This window comes from Diplotaxodon limnothrissa, linkage group LG22, assembly GCF_057381915.1.
Source record: "Diplotaxodon limnothrissa isolate DT_005_m linkage group LG22, D_limnothrissa_male_GT1.1, whole genome shotgun sequence".
Lineage (NCBI taxonomy): Eukaryota > Metazoa > Chordata > Actinopteri > Cichliformes > Cichlidae > Diplotaxodon > Diplotaxodon limnothrissa.
The window spans coordinates 20402954-20426280 of NC_140616.1; the positions used below are offsets into that span (position 1 = coordinate 20402954).

Here is a 23327-nt window from a genome sequence, read left to right on the forward strand (position 1 = left end):
CCTTCAACATACACCACTGGATATATTCGCTATCTGAGTTTGCAGTAACAAAATCTTTTTTGTTGAAGCTTCTTGAAGTCTCACAGGAGATCGTAGAGAGGTGTTTGTAAAAGGTTTTGTAAGCACGACCTGAGACAATTCTATGTAATCAGGACAAGTGTCATAATTTCTGGCTATAATAAAAACTACAGTTGTTCTTGAACTGATATTCAGATGCAGACACAAAGGTCACACTCGTGAAACTTCAGTCATTGCACACAATAACTCATTTTTATATAGCATTTCCCACACAAAGGCAATTCAAAGCATTTTACAGAATACAATAAAACAATTAAAGGTAACATCAAAGGAGCCCTTTTAAGTCAATCTGTAATTTGACAGAACGTAATTGTAAAAAACACATTATGTTGTGACTTCCATCCACACATAAAGCCGCTGCCAGTTGAGTTGTTTTTTGTTTGTTTGAAAATTTTGCAAAAGAAACCCATTCACCCAACCTCCCTGTCATATACGCCAGTGTCAGGTAAATAACATGTGACCACACCCCCATGCAACCACCTGAGGTGCAGGAAAATCTGAACACCTGTGTCACCATAACAAATACAAAAAAACATACATATTCACTTTGGCTCTTACATAGTACATAGGTGCCTTTCAGGACACCGAAGGACACTTTACAATAGGATAAAACACATGACAAACACATTGAGGGCGATTGTGGCTCAAGAGTTGGGAGTTTGTCTTGTAACTCGGAAGGTTGCCGGTTTGAGCCCCGGCTTGGACACTCTCGGTCGTTGTGTCCTTGGGCAAGACACTTCACCTACTGGTGATGGCCAGGGCTGATGGCTAAATATGGCAGCCTTGCTTCTTGCACAGGGCAGCTGTGGCTACAACTGTAGCTTGTCTCCAGTGTGTGAATTTGAGAGTGAATGAATAGTGGAGTTGTAAAGCGCTTTATAAATGCAATCCATTATTATTATAGAAAAATGACAAAACGAAGAACAATTAAACAAAAGAACAAGATAAAATGAGTGTTTCTAAGTTTTTCTAAATGTAGTTGTTTTAGTCTCTTTGCACTGGCTCCCAGTCTGTTTTACAAGAGCTTTATTGGCATTTCTCCATTTGGGATCTGCCCAAAGAAACACAATCACCATACTCAGTAACTACTTTCAAGATGTAATTTTATGGGAGAACCTTTCCTCAGTTTCCCTTTGAATGTCCTCATCACTTTTTTGTACACTCATTTGTTTTTATCTGTTTTTATTGCCTTTGACAACATTTTATCTGTCTTCCTTTAAACTTGATGATTTTATGACATGATTAACGGTTGGGTTTGCTGCCCTTGTGAATTACTTTTTAGCACTGACCTGGAAAAGTGCTTAATAAACATTATTTAGACTATTTTATGTTCACTTACAAAAACACACAGTGGCCAGCTTTTGTATGTCTATCTATAAAACATGCCTGTTTTATTAGAAATAGCATAGGACTACAGAGGAGTCGAAAGTTTCTACTAATATTTGAAAGGAATTTATATTTATGGATCGTGAAGCTGACAGTGTGTCTCAAAATCTCAAGTGTACATGTGATGTGATCTGTTTAGCAGTCGATATGTGCACTGCGATTAATGATCTGAGAACAAATAGGCCTTGAAGTTTCTCAAAATTTTCAGGTTCAGGAACTGTGGAATTGAACTTCAAAACTTGTGTGTAACTCCACAGTTTTTGATATAGACACTCATACAGAGGCCATGTTGTCTTTTTTATTGTTAACCATGAAATTAGTTTACTAATTGTCATCACTAAAGAAATACTTCCTCCTTTTAATTGCCAGTTGCCGTTTATTTTTATCCAAACACACATAATGCACCTTTCTGATTAACTACGATGTGTTTATACAAACAGATAAAAACACATTATTACACTTTAACATGTACAAGCCAGAAGGCTTAAATATTTGTTGCTGAAGGCAGAAAAGCAGCAGGTCGGGGAGATGATGGTCACAAGTTTTATTTGCTGTTAAATTCTGAAATGAAGGGAAACCATTCGGATGCTCTATTGAGCGTCTCATAGGCCTTTATTGCCTAAGTCTATTTAAATGGTGAAACACAAAAGTCACAATTCATGTTTGATATTTTATTTATCAGTTGTTCCATAGAAAGTGTTTTTCTCTTTCACTAAAATTGAATTTTGACAGATTCTTACTGCAGCACAAACCTCTTATAGCATGTTTAAAAACAACAAATTAAACAAAATGAATATATTTGAAATACAATATTACTACCTTAAAGTAAATCCTGCCCATAGAGTGAGATGCCTTGATGGGGGTTTGCTATCTCAGAGTTTGCACTTGGTGACCTCCAAGTCAACCATCAACAGTCATCTCTGCTACGTTTCTTTTCAGTTTTTTTTAATTGACACTAAGCTGGCCTGCTATAATCAGTTTATTTCTGTGCTGTTATAAAAACGAAAACAGTGTAGAGAGTTTTTTGCCTCATGTACTGGAAAAGCTCAGATACTTTTATTTCCCCTTACTGGTATACATGTTCGATGTTTTTCTGATAAGAAATTATATTTTTATAATATAATAAAAATATAATTGTCTGACTTTTATTGAGCATCAAGCACATTTATTTGGCCTCCTATGATGTTCTCTGACCTTTATCTAGACAATGACCAATGATATCTCAGTGATCAGTGAAAACAACCTCTCAGGCAGCTATAAAAGAAAGCAGCCCAAATCTCTGCAGAGACCTGAACATCCTGTAGGAAGAAGCTTCAGCAGTGTAGTTTAGCACTAAGCTCTGTGAGCCCTTAATTTAGTAAGGCCTATATATATATATATATGAACTGTCATATAAAAGCAATACAATAGTCATTTTTAGTGACACAGACATGTAAACACAAATCTGAATTATTCACAGTTGTAACTAACTATTTAGTTTTTGTCAGAAGGGCTGGTCAGTTTGAATTGTGCTAGTGGAAAAAGGGGTAAAAGTGAAAGTTTTTGACAAACGCATTTGACTGATTCCATCATGCTCACTGTTCAGAAACACTTTCAGAGGCATAGAAAAGAAGGAAACCTGCCATTTGGTCTCAAATTTAGGATCTTGGCAGTACAGATCAGTTTAGTTTCTATCACTGATAAAATTCATGATCTTGTTCCTCTTCTTGTTCCTGTCTTCTTCATAAAACCAGCGATTCAAGTAACTGTCCCCCATTCTGGTGGTACTTCAACAACCGTTGCTATAAGTATGTAGCTGCACCAATGAGCTGGGCTAATGCAGAGTTCCAACCTGGTGTCCATCCAACCTGGTGTCCATCCACACCAGCGATGAAGAGAGTTTTGTCAGATCCCTGATCGGGAACTCTGACCCTACTCAGGCACCCACCTGGATTGGACTCAGTGACATCCACATGGAGGGCAGATGGATGTGGTCTGATGGCTCTGTGGTACGCTTTTTTAACTGGCTTACAGGCGAGCCAAACAACCTGGAAAAAAACGAACACTGTGTGCAAAACAACTTTGGTCCTGTTAAGAAGTGGAATGACGAACCATGCTCTCGTGGTTATCCCTCTGTTTGTGTAAAACGCAATGCTTGTGCTTAGAAACTAAGACACTAATTCAACATTAGACAGTTAACCTGATGTTATGTTGGCATGTAGTGTCCCTCCACAATAAAATTTAGCAATGTTAATATTAATATATCCTAATGAATATGTTTGTTAATTAAACATATTAAAAGTACAGAATTGCAAGGCTGGAGTAATGAAATTTAAAGACTCTGTAATACTATATTAAACAGGTGTTTTCATAATGCATTTGTTTGTTTGTTTGTTTTTCTGGATAACTTTAAATCAATAAAATGAAAGTGTTGCACAGCAATAGCCAGTTACCATCTCCTTTATTTCATGATTATTATCTTGGTTTCTTTCTTATTTAAATGCAAGAAGAATTCTTTCAAATAAGGAGCTCTAGGACTTCCTGGGCTGTTTAAGTGGGCCAGAGTAGAACAGAACAGCAAATCAGTGCAAAGAGGATATAAGAGCCAGTGTCTCTAACACAGCCTGCTGTCAAAATATGATCAAAGTAACCAGTGCATGACAGAGTGGTCAGAATCCAAACACACATCTTTGTCTGCACAATCAGCTCAATGAGACTTTAATGGACTGGACTGGTACTTTTTTAACACCTTTCTACTCAGTTGAGCTCTCAAAGTACTTTCTACTCCAAAGCTTCAAATACAGCAGCAACTTTGTAATGTGATTTATTTTTGCTGTGACAGCAGAATACTACTACAAGTGTGCTGCGTACGTTTTTTAGGGTTCAGCCATGTAGAAGAGCACTCCTGAGAGGAAAAGATGTTTGTGGTTTGAATTTTCACAGCTGGAATGTAAGTACCTGTTATTTACTTTGTGGCCACTTGAGGGCAGCAGAAAAAAAGTCAGTGTGATGCTGCTGATGTCAGATGATTGATTAACAGGTGACTTATCAATACTTTAAGATGCATTATGATGAGTTGTTTTAAGCATGTGTGCATGACAAATAACATGTTAGATACTCTGTACTAGTCATAAATCTGTTAAATAGTAGTGACATATTATCTTGGAATAATTTATATGTTGAAATTAAAAAAAAAAAAATCTAACTTCACATGTTACAATTTATGTGATACAGGTGATTGAAAGGCTGTGTGTTCATCTTTAAGATCCTGATCCCACCTGGGCAGTGCAGATCAGTCCTGTCAGTGACAGAAAGCATGATCTTGTTCATCTTCTGTTTAGTCTGGCTCTAGCTGCTTTGTCTATGTGAGAGACAGTAAGTGAGATACAGCTTGGTGAAGGTTCTGGTTCTGATACAACTTCAGTGTCTGCTCGGCACTCTGGTGCTTGTCTAACCACAGCCATGACCAGGGATAATTCAGATGTTGTTAAGGATAACAATATTGAGAAGAAATGAAATGATGCCATGTGTTCTGATATTTTCCTTTTATTTATGGAACCAACATAGTGCTAGAAACAAAGATACCTTCATATTCAATAATCTGTTTTCTTGTGACATGCTCACATCCATGGTCCTCCACATTAGATCCCAGTGTACATTTTTATGTTTCTGTGAACTGTTTCTGTTACTTCTTATTTACACCACCAAGTCTGTGTCCTCTTTCCTCCGTCCATAAGATACACCTAACACCTTTTTGACATTTTTTCTTTCCACTGAAGTCTCTCCAATAGGGGGCACACAATCGCTGCATTCAACTAAATAATGATTCTAGACATCTGAGATTTATGTAACCAGATGTAAACTTGAATGTTTGACTTTTAAAATATTAAACAATTTGATAATATATGTTTAAATCTGTTTGTGTTTAGGTGTAAAAATAAAACTGAAACTTTTTTGGGGGAATATTCTTTTATAAATTTTAGTATCTTGCTTGTCAAATAAGTGCAAAGAGTAATTGAAAAAGTCTTAAAGTTTTATTTTGTCATATACAGGTAACAATGGCACATTATTACTGGCAATGAAATTTTTAGGCTCAGAGCCCTCTCAAACTTGCACATAAGGCAGCATTTATAAAGTAAACTATAAAAATAAGGAAACATATATCAATAAGAAAGAGTAGAATAAATACATGTACAGTGTGTACAGTAATTGTGCCTTCCTCATAAAATGGTGTCTGTAGAGGTCCTGGATGGCTGGCATTTCAAATATTTACTCCTTATGCTTTTGAAGTAGAATTTTTAATTTATTATTTAACATTTAGGTAAACAGTGATTTACATTTGAGCTAAAATGCAGCTACAGGTCACAAGTTAGCAAAACTAACTGTTTGCAAATATCATATCAATTGTCATACAAAGGCCCTGTATTAGTCCTTTTAAATATTAACTTGTACATGACCGAGACATGAAAACACACACCTCAGTGAATTATTCAGGGATTTAACAATTAAGATGTAACCATGTTTTGTAGCCAGTTGAGGGCAGCAGCAGATTAAGTGAGTGTGACAACGATCAACCTGCTCTTAAACGCTGTAATGGAGGAAATCAACACAAGCATATTTTGCTTTACGAGCCATCGTTAAAGTTCTGGATTTTTTTTAACAAAACACACAGTGTGTGTGTGTGTTTTTTTGTAGACTGTTCTTCTAACTCTTAACAGACTGCTAACATGTAAGCAAAAGGCTATATTTGTTATTTATTTGTAGTAAACTGAAATAAAAACACATTACTAAAAAAATCTATTCTAAGATTCATGTGACACATGACTGTTAAGTTAGGTAGAACTTCAAGGGACATGAAGTTCTTTGCTGACCTGTTCATCATCTTTGTAGCTGTGCAAAAGCAAAAGCTTTATTCAATTTCATATTATGACAACTACGACAACCACTCTGAAGTTTATAAACAAAAACAGGACACTGGGTGTCAATTTAGGGATCTACAGTTCTCAGCTAACACTCTGACTCTGAAAGTGAGTCAAAGGAGTGAGTCTGACTCATGAAGTTCAAGTACACTTCTAGTTTAACATTTGCGAACAGCAGCGCAGCACTGACCTGCTCTTCTGCTGACTGTGTCAATGTGACTCGTAAACTGAGACAAATTATCTCCAGGAACAGCTGAACAATAGAAGACAATAAATAATCACTACAAGCACATCTGTTCAGCTGTTTGCAGACACCAGAGAGTGACTTGTATTAGCATGTGTACATCATGAAATCTGTTGCTTTAGTACTTATAGTTAGTCAGCTTGTTTGGCCAACCAGTTAATGTTAGGTAGCTATATCTGAGTTTATGATTCCACTGGCTGTAGCTCAGGCGGTAGAGCAGGTCATCCAGTGATCAGAAGGTTGGTGGTTCGTTCCCACCTCCGCCAGTATGTCAAGTATCCTTAGGTAAGACACTAACCCCGAGTTGCTCTCTGATGCATCCATCAGAATATGAATGTGTGTGAATGTAGTTAGAAAGCACTATGTGCATGTTGTATAGAGTGCTTTGAGTACTCCGGACAGTAGAAAAGCACTATATAAGAATCAGTCTTTTTACCATTCACTACTACTACTTTCACACTTCCAAACTAATGACTGGCTACATGCTTGAACATTATCGGTCTTTAATGTGGCTGCTATTTTATCAAATTAAGTAAACTGGCCTGTCTGAGCTACCATAGGACGAGATGCAGGGTACACCCTGGACAGATTGCCAGTCTGACAAAGGACATGTTATTAGCAGTACAAGAATAAAGATTTTACCATTAATAGAAAATTTAGCATTAGCTGCACTAGGTAGTTAGTTATAGGTGCAAAAACTCCATGTGCTGAGAGGTAGGAGGGAATTAACATGTTATTAACATTCAGCCTGGTCTTATTGAGCAACAATGCAAACAGCTCTCCCAGTCCCCACAGACTATGAAGTTTTTAAAGTGTGGAAGCAAGAGATTATTAACAACCAGGTCAAATTTATGGGAAACTGCATGAGCTGGCAGGGACCATCTGAATGCCCTCCCCGGCTTTCTTAAGACTGACAATGAGTAAATAAATAAACAATAAATAATAAACAAACGATTTGTGAAATTTGTTACGTAGATTTCTTACCAGGAATTTTACTAATAACATATGGATTGCAAAATTTTAAAATGCAGTAAATTATCTGCTGTGAACCACTTGTTGTTGTGGATTAAACAAACAAACAAAAAACAAAAATATAAATACTGGACATTTCTTGTAAATCACTGCAGTAATTTTAAGACCAAAAGGAACTTTTACACACAGGTAAGAGAGTCCAGAGCATCACAGCAGATTCTTTCAATCCATTCGAACAGCTCCAACTCCCCACAGAAAGCCATCCACTTCCACACCTCGGCCCAAATATCACTGTCTGTGCCCTGCTATGATTTAAACACTTTTGCAAGAAATTGACAGAAGGTATTTACATGACACTGTTATGAAAAAAAAAATCTTCTTTGTACTTTAGGACTAGAGATGGACCGATCCGATATTACATATCGGTATCGGTCCGATACTGACCTAAAATCCTGAATCGGATATCGGAGAAAAATAAAAAATGTAATCCGATCCATTAAATATCACGAAAGCACCTCACAAAACTTGCAACACGCCGTAACTCACCTCAGAACGTTAGCACGTCGGAGCAGTATGCATCACGTGATAGAGCGGCTGTGGCATGCGGGACCTGTCGGTGGTCTGGATAGCATTTGGAGCTTCGCTAGCAACCCGGCATTTCATCTCCGACAAAGTTATCCCCGAGAGAAGTAAAGCAAGTGTGTAAGTCCATCTCTGAATGTTTGTAAAGCATTCCTGCGTTAAGCTTAACGAGCGACTGCCTCTTCTTGCTGCTACTTCAATCATGAAACTGCTTAATGATCAGCTGATCGGCTTTTCTGTCGCGAGTCCGTGTCTCTTGTTTGCTTTTGGCCCACTTTGCACCAGAAAGAGGAAACCAGCGGCTGAACAACAGCAGCACGTTTAAGCTTGATCAGCTGTTGTTAGAATTTATTTAATATTACTTTCTACTCCAGGATCTTTTTCTACGTAGCTGACGCTGGTAACTGTGCAGGGGCGGATCTAGCAAAGTTTAGCCAGGGGGGCCGATAGGGCATTAACAGGGAAAAGGGGGCACAAAGACATACTTTTCTTTCTTATTCTCATTTAAAATGTCTAGCTTTTAATTATTCAATATTTATCTGAATCTTACACCCAAAGTTTTAATCTGATGTAAAATGTATAGAAGTCCATTACTGTATATAGTAACTATTAAGTCTAATATATATACCCTAGTAAGCTATAGTACTTTTTCCTTTGGGAAGGTACCATCTGTGCAGTCTGCAATTTTGTTGAAGAAAGATGTTGAATCTATTTAATATTTCTTGAAAAATAATTGATTTCTGTGCATTTTTTTTCACACTGCATCAAATTAAGGTTGATTACGTCGATTAAGCATCATGAGGTGGAGCGTGAGGGGTGGTTCCCTATTTTTTATTTATTTATTTTTGTTGTTGCTGGGAGTTGGAACCCTATTAGTTAGGTTGCTTAATATTTACGCTAAGTACTCTTTAAAATACCAGAATAGGGAGGAAGGTGTAGGTTTAAGTTTATTAGATTGATCAGTATTGCTGAACTATGAAATTTTTTTTTTTTGCATACAGGTATAACAGAATAGCTTTAGTGTAGTTGTTGTTTTAAACTTGAGTATGAACTTATACAAAATGCAGCAAGATATTTAAAAAAAACAGTTTTGTTGATTAAAAACCACTATATCGGATTCATATCGGTATCAGCAGATATCCAAATTTATGATATCGGTATCGGTATCGGACATAAAAAAGTGGTATCGTGCCATCTCTATTTAGGACAACATTACATTTTTTCAGTGCTTTATCATTTTAGTGCTTGTTGTTCAGCTAACGCCATCATTTCCATTACATTTAAACTATCTTCACAGCTAGTGACAAAATAAAGACCTTCACTCTACATATAGGAAGCAACTGCCATCTCTACCTGTCTGTGAAACTTTCTCAGTAAATGGCATTGGTGTGTTTTGTCCTTTAATAAAATTAATAAAAGAAGATTTATTTCTGATTGCAATCCAGAGTATACTAATAAAACTGGTCTTAAGATATCGGCAAACTTTGTGACATCATGTTGAATTTATAATAAAGTGTAACTTAAAAATAAGGATTAGGGTTAGGGCAGCCCTGGCATCGATTCTGTTGATAATTTTTATGGACAGAATTTCTGGGCACAGCCAAGTGGCCGACACTTTCACTTGGGTCTCAGACTCTCATCTCTGCTTTTCATGGATGATGTGCTTTTGTTGGATTCATCAGGTGATGGCCTCCAACTCGCACTGGAACGGTTTGCAGCCAAGTGTGAACCAGTGGAAATGAGAATCAGCACCTCCAAATCTTAGGCCATGGTCCTCAATCGGAAAAGGGTAGAGTGCTGTTGTCCTCTAGCCCTGTAAACCCTGTGTTAGAGAATAAAATTAGTATTAATGTCATGTTAAGTGGGTCCAACTCTTGGCTCCGCCTGGAGCCTGCATCCACATGCAGGGATGCATGTGGATGATACTGATACTGATTTTAACACAGTATGTGTTAAAATGTGTATTCAATGTACATTGAATACACATTTTCCCACTGTACTGTGTTACTATAACCAACAAGCAGCCAGTAAAACACAGTTTCCTCCACACAAAATCAGTAACACAGAAAAGTGGCAGCTAAAGGGTCAAGTCGGCAAGGCCCGCCCACACTCATGTGGACTTCCAGTCTCTGCCGTCCTCCTGCTCCTGCAAAACAAGCAAACAAAAACACATACATCCACATTTTTTTCACTGTTTGGGGTGGATTAGGCATTAGAAGTGACTTTAATCACACTTGCTCCACATCATCAGTCCAGTCACAGTTCATTCATATGCATTAATACCAATGACATGCATTTGTACCAATCATTGCTGACAGTGGAAAACCGCGCACTAATTTAAGTATCTACTGACAGCAATATTACGTCATTCCAAAAATAAAAACAATTCTTATTGCTTTTGAAATGGATTGAATCGCTACAATCCTTTTAAACACAGGACTTACCATCTATTATGGTAGATGTACTTCTCCTAAGTCATTGTAATCTGGAGAAGCTCACCTTGTATTTGCTCTCAGTAAAGTATTTTATAGCACTTTTACTCCCAATCTTGCAGGCCTGCTTTTAAATCATCAACACACAAAATATCACCCCCAGAGGGGCAGGTTTTTTCCTAAGTGCACTGTTGCAAAAAAACAAAACATATTAGGCGTTGTTCAGGACATGTCTAAATATATATGAAAAAATAAACCTGTGTTTCTCTTACAAAAAGAAAACAACCCTAACCTAACTGGCAGAATCAGCCTGGTACTAAAACAAAAAAACCCAAAATCTGCCAGAAATCACAGGAAAAGTTTTGCTTTCTGGTGACACAACATGCCGTAGGGATTAGAGCCTGCCATGCAGTGCTGCAGTCACTGCTTCTGTTCATGTTCCCCACATCATATTTACTGGTTGCCCACAAGTGCTCCAGAATATCACACAATTCTGGAAAGTCTGGGGCCAACCAACATAGATCCACCTGCTAAATACACCGAGAAAACTTCATGGCAGTGTTTCATCACTGGAATGTGAATTTCTTCCCCAGGCCTGTGCTTTTTACACTCATTTTTCATTTTCACAGACCCAATCATTTCATTTAGCTTTTCACCCTTTGTTTGTTTTTTTCTCCAAAAGTAAACGTGCAACATGTCATAATGTATTTCACAAAACAAGTTTGTTTTTATGTAATCAGAGGTGTTTATCTGGGTGCAAGCTTCACCCATACATCAGAAACAGGAAACTCATTTCAACCCTCTGCTACATCTTATTCACTTGTTTTATAATCCAGTCATCTTTCCCTGATCTAGTAACAATCAACTAATTTGCATATCAGCTGATAACCCACTAAGCTGACAGGACAACAGAAATGCATGTTCAAAATATTATCACAAAAGAGAATTTCCTTCATACAGTAAATTACTTATGCTGCACCAATCAAGCAGAAAGCATCTCACAATTCACTGTTAACAACCAAATTTGTTGTCTGATCACTGGTTGGTCATACCAAATCTCTCTTTTTTTCCCCTTTCACAAAAGTTAAACTGTTGTCCTGCAATCTTGAGACACTCAACATTTGATAACAAGTGTCTGTTAAATTTACACTGTTTTAACACTGATGAGAGATGACAAACTGATCTTCATTGCATGTGTGTGTGTGTTAGTAGGCAGGTTCAATGGAGGTGTGTGCAGTGGAGCTGCATATTCAGCAGGGCATGTCCTTAAAGCTGCACTTCCTTCACATTTCTCTGTTTATGTGTGTTTGTGTGCGTTTCATTTTTACCTTTGTTGCGACTCTTTCTCAACCTCCACAAGACAGACGGCCACAGTTTTCCAACCCAATTTTCACATTAACAACAACAGATTTCATTTTTCCTCCATGCTCTCTTCCCACTTCTCACAGCTTCTGTCTCTCTGCCACATCTGTAGCAGTTCACGGTTGTGGCGTGTCAGGGGCCCAGTGGGCTGTTCTTCGTCAGCTTTTCCTTATGTCTTTCACTCTTTTCAGTCTCTTCCTTTGCCATTTCAACTCCCAGTATGGCAAATATGAAACTCAGACAGTCTTCTCAAGTCCATTCATACACTGTGATGTCGCTGGTGAACCTCTCGGCTTGTGATTGGGAGCACATGCTTCCATCGACGATTGCATTTGTACATGCTGCTGAACCCTTCAAGGTTTAAGGTAGTGACCGAAAGAACAAGATTGTGGAAACAAGCGGCGGAAAAAAGCTTCGTCTGAAGGGTGGCTGGCCTCTCCCTTAGAGATAGAGTGAGAAGTTAAGCCATCCGAGAGGGGCTCAGAGTAGAGCCGCCAGTTGAGGTGATTCGGGCATCTGACAAGGATGCCTCCTGGGTGCCTCCTGGGTGAGGTGTTCCAGGCATGCGCAACCAGGAGGAAGCTCCGGGGCAGACCCAGGACACGCTGGAGAGATTATATCTCTTGGCTGGCCTGGGAACGCCTTGGTGTTCCCCCGGATAAGCTGGAGGTAGCTGGTGTTGTGAAATCAGTTTTACCCCGGTTCTTTTTATTCCTCGAGCATCCAGAGATGGCACCGGACTCAGTAGTCATTTTCACAAAATCTTTATTCATCTTTATTCATCTTCATTTACTCATCTTCATTTATCTTTACTCTTCTTCATTTATCTTTACTCTTCTTCATTTATCCTCATTTATGCATGCACTTCTAGAAGGGAAGACGAGGCCGGTGTCCCTCTCCAAAATCTTCACTCCTTTGTCTGTGAAACACAGTTTTATAGAAGGACCCCATCATAAAACCCCCTAACGGTGTGCTGCAACCTCTGTGTCTGTGTCTATGTGCACGAGCACATGAATGCCTACATGTGCGCGTTCCCGCATGCCTATATGAGTGCTCTTGTGTGACTGTGTGCACATGAGTGAGTGTGCGTGTGGATGTGTGTGCGTGACAGTTAAAACACTGTGGGTGTAGGTAACTCCCTAGAGGTCATAAAAACCCCTCTCACTACCAGACCACAGGTATCCAGTTACAATATTGAGACACCCCCACCCCCATCCTCTGGGGAATTTCCACTCAGCATTAACTCTTCTCTGTTTTACTTTCACAGCTCAAGTGGGGGAGGGGTACAATCTACTCCTAAGTTCACGACAGAGTCAGCCTTTATTATATTGAGGGCAGTGTCAGTGTCTCTACAACAGTTCTACATTCTATGATAACACATTTCTAAACTCTAAATCAGCTAAATATTCTACACTGGGGAGAGGGAGGTCTGGGGTTCTCTTCTTAGGCTTCCCCATGCCTGGCCCCACATAAGAGGAAAAAGATGGATGGATAGTAAAAAAAAAATGTAATTCTCTATTAACACCAGTGACTGTGGTGTTTGTAAAAGCATGTTTGTTTTTTGTTTTTAAATCTAAAAACTTCATGAACTTGTTAATATGGAATTAAAAGATCCTTTAACACTTGAAGCTACTGTAGGTCATGCTCTCCTTCTGCACTCCCGAGCTGCCAGCCTCTCTCACCTTTTCTCTTTGTTCATGTTTGATTGTAGGAATGGAGTCCGCTGTGCAGGTCACCAAATACTGACACAAGTACCTGAACTTTGCTGTACTGTAATTTATTGTATCATAAAAGTCCTTCTTGGCAAAATGAAACATTTAGATTAGATGTTAAAACGTGAGCTCTCCACTCCCTTTTTTCATAACAGGTAACCTGCATAAAATTGGATCAATTATGGAAGGCCTACTTAGAGTAACTAAATACCTCTCTATACAGTAGTTTCTACAAACCACTTGAAGGCTGTAAAAAGATAGTTGTGCACTTACAGTTGTCAGTTTCCACTGTTAGAAATGTTACCAGGAAACTTCAGTAAAGGGATATGGTGGAAGCTCAGATGAACAAAGCTTTAAGACGATCACACAAACCTCTCACGAGTGCCAAATATCTGCAGGACAGTGTAGCTGACACAGCAGTGGTAATGATCTGCTTTCAGATTAGTCTGGTTACTGCAGGGGTTTTATTTTGGATGCTTTACAATTGTAATAGACACAAGGGTGAAGTGAAGTAAATCTACTAAACCAAAGGTGTTAATAGTTTATCTATTTTGTCATTTACTCCAATCAGACCTGCCACAGCAGTCACATATCTCTGGGTCCAGTACTAAGAGAGGATCCTCTTGATTGTGTGGAGTTCATTCTGTCTTTGTGTAATGGAGCAACTCAGGAGTTTTTACCTGTTAGAGCACTGACCTGTCCTGTTTGATTAGTCATTCTGCTGATAACGCCTTTATGGTGCAATACATACAAATCACACAGCAAAAAAACAAACATTTGTTCCTGTTTTTGGAATTTGATCTTTTTTTTCTGGTTTGTGTTTAGTTTGAAAACTCCCTCTCAGACAGCTATAGAAGAAAGCAGCTCCAACTCTGTGCAGGAATCCCGTACAAAGAAGCTTCAGCAGCTCTTCATCAAAGGTTGAGACTTAAAGCTCCAACATGATCTTGCTCCTCTTCTTGTTCAGTCTGGCTCTGGGTGCTTCTTCTGAGTCTCCTTCTAATGCAAGTGAATTGGAGCTACAACTTGGTAACCGTCCTGTATTCTGACTCTTCCCTCCCTTCTTGTATTTTAACTTTATTTTGTGTGTGTGTGTGTGTGTGTGTGTGTGTGTGTGTGTGTGTGTTTTAATTATTTTAATCAAATTTTAATCAAACACTCCAAGATTTTCTGCTTGTTGTGTTTCAGCAGTCAGTGATATGAAATTCTTCGTGTTGGGTTGTAACATAGATTTTTTCCCCATGTCAGATGGGTTCTACCGTAGAGTTATGATAAAGACTGCTTATAAACACAATAAGAACAGCTTACTTCTCTGCATGTTTTAACTCTCACAGTGTCAACTGTGCAGACATGCTTATCTGATATTCTTCAGTGTCACGGTTCACTGAGGACTTTCACGCAGGACCCTTCAACTTGAACTAAACACAGTGGTATTTATTACACATTTCACCAGGTTTACGTACAGACAGTGCGGGGAATAGTGCTATATACAAGGTGACAGGAGTATGGGCTCCAGGGGATCCAAGGTCGGGATGAAAGGGGGAAAACACTCGCTCCTCTTCGGTCACTCACAATAAGGAATCCTCTCAGGGTAAACAGGGACGGATCCAGGCAATCCGAGCCACACAACGGGTGCGTGGGCTGAGGGTGTGAATCCACAGTGAGTTCCGCACCAGCAAGAGAGAGAGAGATAAAGAAGAACTAGAGACAATAATGCTACTGATCAGCTACCTGCTGATCCACCAGGCCGTGACATTCAGAGGGTACATCAAAGAAAGAATGTCAGTCACACAGTCAGTCAAACAGTTATTATTTGTATTTCATCAAGTTTTGACTGCTGTGTCTTCTTCAGATGACCACAGAGCAAAACTACTGCGTGGAAGCTGTCCCCTGTTCTGGTACAGCTTCAATGGCCGCTGCTACAAATATGTGGCCACACACATGAGCTGGGCTGATGCAGAGCTCTACTGTGTGTCACAGTGAGCCAACCTGGTGTCTATCCACAGCCAGGAGGAAGAGGAGTTTGTTAAATCATTAATTAAGAACTTTGGCCATGCTGAGGGATGGACCTGGATTGGACTGAGTGACATCCATAAAGAAAGCAGGATGGGTGTGCAGTGAGTTTTTTATACTGGCATGCTGGGCAACCAGACAACGGTGGAACAAATGAACACTGTGTTCACACTAAAGTGTTTGATGCAATTTAGCCTCTGTTTCTGCAACACAGATAACCTACCCTTAGATACTTAAATGTACATTAAACCTCCACTATTTATGCTATTTCTTTTTTTTGTGTGTTGTGTGAAATTTTCAAAACTCCACTAATCTTGATTTTCATAAAGCACTGGCAGCAAATTTATGGAAGGGAAGACTGGAGTTCCATCAGTTCCTTCTTTGCTGTTTCACATTTCATATCTTTACCTTTTCCATTTCCTTTCTGCCCACTGCCCTCTTTCCTGGAAAACTCCCTACCTCCACAGTTATGTATTCTGGACCAGCTGCCTTTCCACTAGCTGCCCTCACTCCCTCCTTACTAACCCTCTGCATTTCCTGATGTCTTCATGTCTCTCTCATTTTCTTCATTCACAAGCTCCTCAAAGTATTCCTCCCATCACTCTCTTAACTTGTTAGTAACTGCAAAGAAGTTTAGTACAAAGAAGCTTCAGCAGCTCCTCATCACACTTTGAGACTTGAAGCTTCAACATGATCTTGCTCCTCTTCTTGTTCGGTCTGACTCTGGATGCTCCTTCTGAGTCTCCTTCTGATGACACTGAAGTGATGCTATGATGGTGTCTGTCCCATACTCTGGCTACTCTTTACTTTTTCTTTATTTCTGTGTTTTTTGTCTAAAAATGATTTAGTTAAACACTCCAAGAACCCTTCTCTCCCATGTCTCTGATGTTTTTGTTGGATTTTGAAATGCAGCAAAAACATTTCAAAGTCATGCCAGATGGGTTCTGCTACACCACAGAGTTATGATGAAGACCTGCTCACTAATGAAAGAGCAGTTTACTCTTTGCATGTTAACATTCATCTTTATGGACAGACTGATCTTTTGTTATCAATAAAACATCCCAGATTGACAGAACAGGGTTTTCAGAGGACATGTTGATACTTCAGATTAAGTGGATGTAATGTGATAACTAATACATAACTTCTCACAAAATGAGACTGTACAGATAGTACCTGTTATATCAAGGCCCTGTGCTATTCACACAGTGACACAGAATAACAAACACATGTATAAATTTTTCAGAGTACTAACAGTGAACCTTTGTATTGGTTAGCTGAGTTCAGCAGAAGATGGAGACATTGTTACGATGAGCCTTTTCTGTCTAAACCACCACATGACAGTTTCAGTATTTTAATGAAAGTTATGTTGTTGTTGTTTCAAAAGAAATCGCGAATTTCACAAGCAGACATTATGAAGGTCTTGTACTTCTAATATTGTTATTATATAATCACGTTCCTCAAAGGCCATCTCCAGGTGGACCTGGTTTCCTGTTTTCACTTATGTCCATCTTCTATGTAGTTCTGTATGAGTAAAGGGGTTTTTTGATTGTTTTTTGCCAAATTGATATGAAGAATCCCTTTTTGAAGCATATACGAAAAGGCAGACTGTTACTTTGTGGCACGTTCAGGATCTCAGAGCTACTTCGAGCAGCTAAACTTTGTGACTCTGACAAAAAGCATGATCCTGTTTCTCTTCTTGTTTCTGTTTTCTTTAGATAACCAGACAGTGAAACTACTGCGTGGAAACTGTCCCATGTTCTGGTACAGTTTCAATGGCCGCTGCTACAAATATGTGGCCACACAAATGACCTGGGCTGATGCAGAGCTCTACTGTGTGTCTGAGAAAGCCAACCTGGTGTCCATCTACAGTGAGGAGGAAGAGGAGTTTGTTAAATCTTTGATTAAGAACTTTGACCATGCTGAGGGACGCACCTGGATTGGACTGAGTGACCTCCATAAAGAAGGCAGATAGATGTGGTCTGATGGTTCTGCAGTGAGTTTTGTCCACTGGCATGCAATACAACCAGACAACGAAGGAGGAGCTGAACACTGTGGTCACATGAACTATGATACAAAGTGGAATGATGTACCGTGTTCTAGAACTCATACCTCTGTTTGTGCTACTCGTGTAGCTTGCCCATAGCAACTGAGAACCTTACATATTCAAAGTGTCATGGTCTGGCTGGCAGACCGTGGGGGGTGTGGGGAAGGAGGACCCAGGCGCGGTGGTCTATGTACAAGCAGTGCGTTTATTTACAGTGTATGAAACTAAACAACAATAAATCCCCGTGCTTTCCCCAGACTCCCGTGTCGTGTCTTCTCCTAGTGTTTGTGCTCTCCGGTCCCGTGTCTCAGCACTCCCCGTGTTGGCTGCTGTCTGGCACTCCACCCCTCTCCTGGGGACACAATAGAAGCAGCCGTCAGGACACATACAACCGCGGGCATATACACACACTAACCAAGCACAACTGGGTGACTAACGTGGAGTCTCAAGCAATGATCCCGCGTCAGTGGGAGCTCCAAGACTCTCCTAAGTAGCTCCCCCGACGAGGCCTGATCAGCAGCAGGTGTGTGGCTTCGGGTGTGGCCAGACCGTCAGCAGGGCCACACCCACCAGGCCTGAAGGAGCCCACCGAAACACATATACACACATGCAAACAGGGAGAATGACAGCAACACCAAATATACATACAATAATAATAATAATATAATTCATAACTGCTCAGGGATCCTGGGTCTGAGCGACCCAGGATCCCTGACACAAAGACTTTCATGTTAATTATTGCTGGATCAAAACTGTAAATATCACTGATGTGAAGTCATACCTTAATTCTAAATCTATATGTTATTCTGTCAAAATCTTTAATTTTATCATAGTTTTGTGACATTTTAGAAGAAGCTGAACTGTCTGATATTGAATCCAGGCTGTACATTAAGCTTCATGAATGACTCCAGCCAGTGATATAACGACAGTGTGCATCTCATGATTAAAGCTTTTCGATCTGGCTCTGGGTGTGTTCTTGCATTCAAATGAACTTAAAGTAAAGCTACTGAGTGCTAACTATCACATCTAATTTTAGAACTACATATATACAAGATACACAGATGGAAACACAAGCAAAACTCACCACTTGTTTCCAAAATTTACAAAGCCTGAGTGTCGTTGCTGTACTAGTGAAGTTGCAGGTCTTTGACTCCAGGCAGGTGCATTTCTCAGTGAGTGAGGCAGGAACTTCAGGTGGGTAATTAGTAAGCAGACAAGACACAAAGGCGACAGAACAGAATTTACAAAAGTCATCATCAAACAAGTTTAGCCAATTTGCCACCATAATGAAGACACGTTGTCACAGCTAGTCCTTAAATACACAGTACAGATAAAAGCAATGAGTTGCAGGTGTGTGAGCAAGCCTGGGAAAAGGCGCAGGTTATCTGCTCACCTCTTCATCGCCTAAGATGCACGGACATCAACAGTAGCTGTTCAGTGGACATCAAAAACGTTACAAAACAACTCCTTCAGTGGACCAAAATTGGACATCCAAAAATGACAACATCTGTTTACACAGTGGGAAAGGTCGTCCAATTAATTAGGCTGCTTTTGAAAGTTTGCAAATGTGAAAAGGGGTGACGACAAACAGCATATTCCATTAATATTAATTATTTAGCACTGTATGCATGAGATTATGATTTGGGGCTGACCCCCCTAAAAGTTTGAACCTAAAATCACCTCCGAAGGAAAGAACAAAGCTCTTCCTTATTAAATTTTATAGAAAAACTTAAAGAGAATGAGAGCTAATGCTTGTTAATGTAGGGAATTAGCTCGCTCTGTGTTTACTAGAGCAGATCTATTTGTCTCTTTCTGTTACTGTGAGCTTTCCTGTTTGTTTAATCATTATGCTGCAAAGGCCTTTGATCATACCATAAATATACAATTACAGCAAAAACAGCCACGTTCTCCTGGAAGTCCAAAGAAAATGTTACTGCTTAAAAACTATCAAGTTCTTTGGCGTCTCATGATTTTCTTTGTCTTCTGTTTTGATTTATTGTGTCCAACAGAAAGCTTTGTGTATTACTAGGAATTAGTTAATTTATTGTGTACTGCAGCCTGGTGTTGAGTCCACTGACAGAGACACAGCTTGGTAAGAAGAAAATAAGACATCTGACGGCTCGCTTATCTGTACATGATGTGCTGCAGAACTATGTTCTTCTGAAGTGGCTTGAAAAACAAACTGAAGAAACATATCTTTTTTTTAATATCTTTTTTTTTTTTTTTGTTATTCAGAGGTTGCATGAAAATACTATAACAGGCAGTTTTATTCAAGCTAAGCTAGTTTATAGTGATGAACTGTGCTGGGCTGCTCCACTGCAGGCTGTGGTGTTCATGGTCAATGTTAGGATATACATCAAGGGTAAAAGATATGAATTTATATTTAAAGTGATGATACTGATTAGTTCAACTCACCAAATTACCTTTTATACCAGCTTTATGGTCTCAAGGAAATTAGTTTGAGAAATATCTGTTTATATCTTGTTGAATTCAGTTGGCTAAATTCACAAAGAGCCATGAACATTAGAAAAGTGTAGGTCAGCAGATAACAGTCGGACATAACAGGGGCAAGTGGGAATTTTATATACATATAGCCACTTTGGGTGGCTGTAGCTCAGGTGGTGGAGCAGGTGTTGATTTACTAATTGGAAGGGTCTAGTTTGATCCCTGGCTGCTCCAGTCTACGTGCTAAATATCCTTGGCCAACATAATAACCCCAAGTTGCTGCCTTATGCATCAACTGAAGTATGAGCGTGTGTGAATGTTCTGTCTTTATTTATGAGAGCAGCTCTGCTTGCCCCTTCCTGTTACAACTGTCCTCTTTCTTTAATCATTATGCTGAAAAGGCCTTTGAACAAACCATAAATATAGAATTACATCAAAAACAGCCACGTTCTCCTGGAAGTACCAAGAAAACGTGACTGTTCAACAACTATTAACTTTTTGGCATGTGATGTTTTTTCTGGCTTATGTTTATTGTTATTGTGTACAGTGGAAAGCTTTGGTCCATGTGGCCAATGATGTCACACCAGCAGTGAAATCTCGCTCTGCTCAGCTATAAAAGAAAGCAGCTTCAACTCTGCAGAAATCTGAACATCCTGTACAAAGAAGCGTCAGCAGCTCCTCATCACACTTTGAGACTTAAAGCTCCAACATGATCTTGCTCCTCTTCCTGTTCAGTCTGGCTCTGGGTGCTCCTTCTGAGGCTCCGTCTGATGAAAATGAAGTGAAGCTCCAACTTGGTAACTGTCTCATATTCTGACTGCTCTTTTCTCTACTTTTCCCTTTATTTATGTCTTTTTTATTTCACTTCGAGAACATGTTGTGCATATTTCTGATGTCTCTATTTAAGCAGAGTCAATGATACAAAATTCTACAAAATTCCCAACATCAGATGGGTTCTACTCTTGTTAATCTCGTTAAAGTGACATTAAAGCCATAACCGCTTTAACGCGGCTAATCTCCGTTAGCAAGTTATCACGGATCGCCCCATCTGTGGGGCTGGACGACACTAATGCATTAACGAGCTAACTGTGCTGAGGCTTTGACACCTTGCACCTTCCCGCGTTGATGCGGCTATGGCGTTAAAGTCATTTTAATGAGATTAACGCTGACAGCACTAGTTTTACTATAACACAGAGTTATGATAAATACTTGCTGGTAAACACAATAAGAGCAGCTTACTTCTCTGCATGCTTTAACTTTCACAGTATCAACTGTGCAGACATGCTTGTCTGATGTGCCGTCTCTGAAGAATCCCAAAGAAAAAAGTCTGTCACACTGACAAAAACCTGATCCCTTTCATTCCTGCTTTTTCATTAAGTTCTGACTGCTGTGTCTTCTTCAGATGACCACAGAGTTCAACTACTGCAAGAAAGCTGTCCCATGTTCTGGTACAGCTTCAATGGCCGCTGCTACAAATATGTGGCCACACACATGAGCTGGGCTGATGCAGAGCTCTACTGTGTGTCACAGCGAGCCAACCTGGTGTCTATCCACAGCCAGGAGGAAGAGGAGTTTGTTAAATCTTTGATTAAGAACTTTGACCATGCTGAGGGATGGACCTGGATTGGACTGAGTGACCTCCATAAAGAAGGCAGATGGATGTGGTCTGATGGTTGTGCAGTGAGTTTCGTCTACTGGCATGCAGGACAACCAGACAACGCAGGAACAAATGAACACTGTGGTCACACTAACGTGTTTGAAGCAAAGAAGTGGAATGATTACCAGTGTTCTCTCAATTTAGCTTCTGTTTGTGCAACACGGATAAACTGCCCTTAGAAACTGAAAAATACTTTTAATCTGCACTATTTGGGTTGGAACGATGCAGAACTGTGTTCTGGTTCCTTCAGTTAATGAGCAACTCAGTCTGATAGACAGATGAACGTGTATTACTGGGAATGAGTTAATTTGTTGTGTACTGCAGCCTGGTGTTGAGTCCACTGACAGAGACACTTTATAAGTAACAAGAAAATAAGACATCTGACGGCTCGCTTATCTGAACATGATATGCTGCTGAACTATGTTCTTCTGAAGTGTCTTGAAAAACAAACTGTAGAAACGTGTTATTTTTAGTGATGAACTGTGCTGGGCTGCTCCACTGCAGGCTGTGGTGTTCATGGTCAATGTTAGGATATACATCAAGGATAAGAGCCATGAATTTATATTTAGAGTGATGAAACTGATTAGTTCAACTCACCAATTTACTTTTTATACCAGCTTTAGGCTCTCAAGGAAATTAGTTTGTAAAGCATCTGCTCATATCTTGTTGAATTCAGACCTTCTCTGCAGGTCACCAAATTATCAAATCAAATCAAATCACTTTTATTGTCACATCACATGTGCAGGTATATTGGTACAGCACATGTGAGTGAAATTCTTGTGTGCGAGCTTCACAAGCAACAGAGTTGTGCAAAATACAATAATGTAAACAAGCAAAATACAAGAATGGCTACATCTGAAACTAATAAATATATGTACAATATATAATAGTATATGCATTTCTGGATGTGTATACTAAATATTTTTCTACACGTGTGTGTGTGTGTGTGTGTGTGTGTGTGTGTGTGTGTGTGTGTGTGTGTGTGTGTGTGTGTACACATATTTTACAAATTAAATAGAGTACCCTTATACTACCCTAAGTATCTGGACTTTGCTGTAGTTTTATTGTATCATAAAGGTCCTTCATTGGCAAAGTGGAACATTTAGATCAGATCTTAAAACGTGAGCTCTTCACTCCTTTTTTGTTACAGAAGGCCAACGTAGAGTCACTAGAAAAACATAGTCATGCGCTTTCAACTATCAGCTTTCATTGTCAGAAATGTCATTTTAAAAATCTTAAGTAAACTTTTATGGTGGGAGTTAAGATGAGAGCTGTAGAAAGCTGATGAAGAAAGCTTTAAGGCTGGACTTCACATTTTAGGATAGAAAGCGACAAACTCCCAACATGAGTGTCGGATATCTGCAGGACAGCCTAGCTGGCACAGCAGTGGTAATGATCTGCTTTAGTTTAAAAGTCTATGGTTTTGTTTAGTTTGGCTTATTTAAAAAATGTAATAGACACAAGAGCATTTAAACATTTGTACACACTGCAAATAAAGTGGC

The 23327-nt window shown here is 39.4% G+C and overlaps 3 protein-coding genes across 3 annotated transcripts; all 3 read left to right on the plus strand.

Annotated features, from left to right (window-relative positions):
- Positions 1-1405: 1405 nt before the first annotated feature.
- Positions 1406-3608, plus strand: LOC146609856 (lactose-binding lectin l-2-like). Its single transcript, XM_085346149.1, has 2 exons — positions 1406-1506; positions 3287-3608. Exons 1-2 carry the CDS (start codon positions 1406-1408, stop codon positions 3606-3608), a joined length of 423 nt encoding a protein of 140 aa, XP_085202275.1.
- A 10894-nt stretch (positions 3609-14502) lies between these two features.
- LOC146609857 (lactose-binding lectin l-2-like) lies at positions 14503-17715 on the plus strand. Its single transcript, XM_085345727.1, has 2 exons — positions 14503-14695; positions 17395-17715. The coding sequence occupies exons 1-2, from the start codon at positions 14608-14610 to the stop codon at positions 17649-17651; spliced, it is 345 nt and encodes a 114-aa protein (XP_085201853.1). The 5' UTR covers positions 14503-14607; the 3' UTR covers positions 17652-17715.
- A 3162-nt stretch (positions 17716-20877) lies between these two features.
- LOC146609858 (lactose-binding lectin l-2-like) lies at positions 20878-22770 on the plus strand. The gene is made up of 2 exons (XM_085346150.1): positions 20878-20965; positions 21571-22770. The coding sequence occupies exons 1-2, from the start codon at positions 20878-20880 to the stop codon at positions 22002-22004; spliced, it is 522 nt and encodes a 173-aa protein (XP_085202276.1). The 3' UTR covers positions 22005-22770.
- Positions 22771-23327: the final 557 nt, after the last annotated feature.

Excerpts from the sequence above, each read along its gene's own strand:
- LOC146609856 (XM_085346149.1), top strand. The coding sequence starts at position 1,406 with ATGTTCACTTACAAAAACACACAGTGGCCAGCTTTTGTATGTCTATCT. Across the intron at positions 1,507-3,286 it reads GGACTACAGAGGAGTCGAAA|AGTTCCAACCTGGTGTCCAT; the intron begins GTTTCTACTAAT and ends GGGCTAATGCAG.
- LOC146609857 (XM_085345727.1), top strand. The coding sequence starts at position 14,608 with ATGATCTTGCTCCTCTTCTTGTTCAGTCTGGCTCTGGGTGCTTCTTCT. Across the intron at positions 14,696-17,394 it reads TGAATTGGAGCTACAACTTG|ATAACCAGACAGTGAAACTA; the intron begins GTAACCGTCCTG and ends TGTTTTCTTTAG.
- LOC146609858 (XM_085346150.1), top strand. The coding sequence starts at position 20,878 with ATGATCTTGCTCCTCTTCCTGTTCAGTCTGGCTCTGGGTGCTCCTTCT. Across the intron at positions 20,966-21,570 it reads TGAAGTGAAGCTCCAACTTG|ATGACCACAGAGTTCAACTA; the intron begins GTAACTGTCTCA and ends TGTCTTCTTCAG.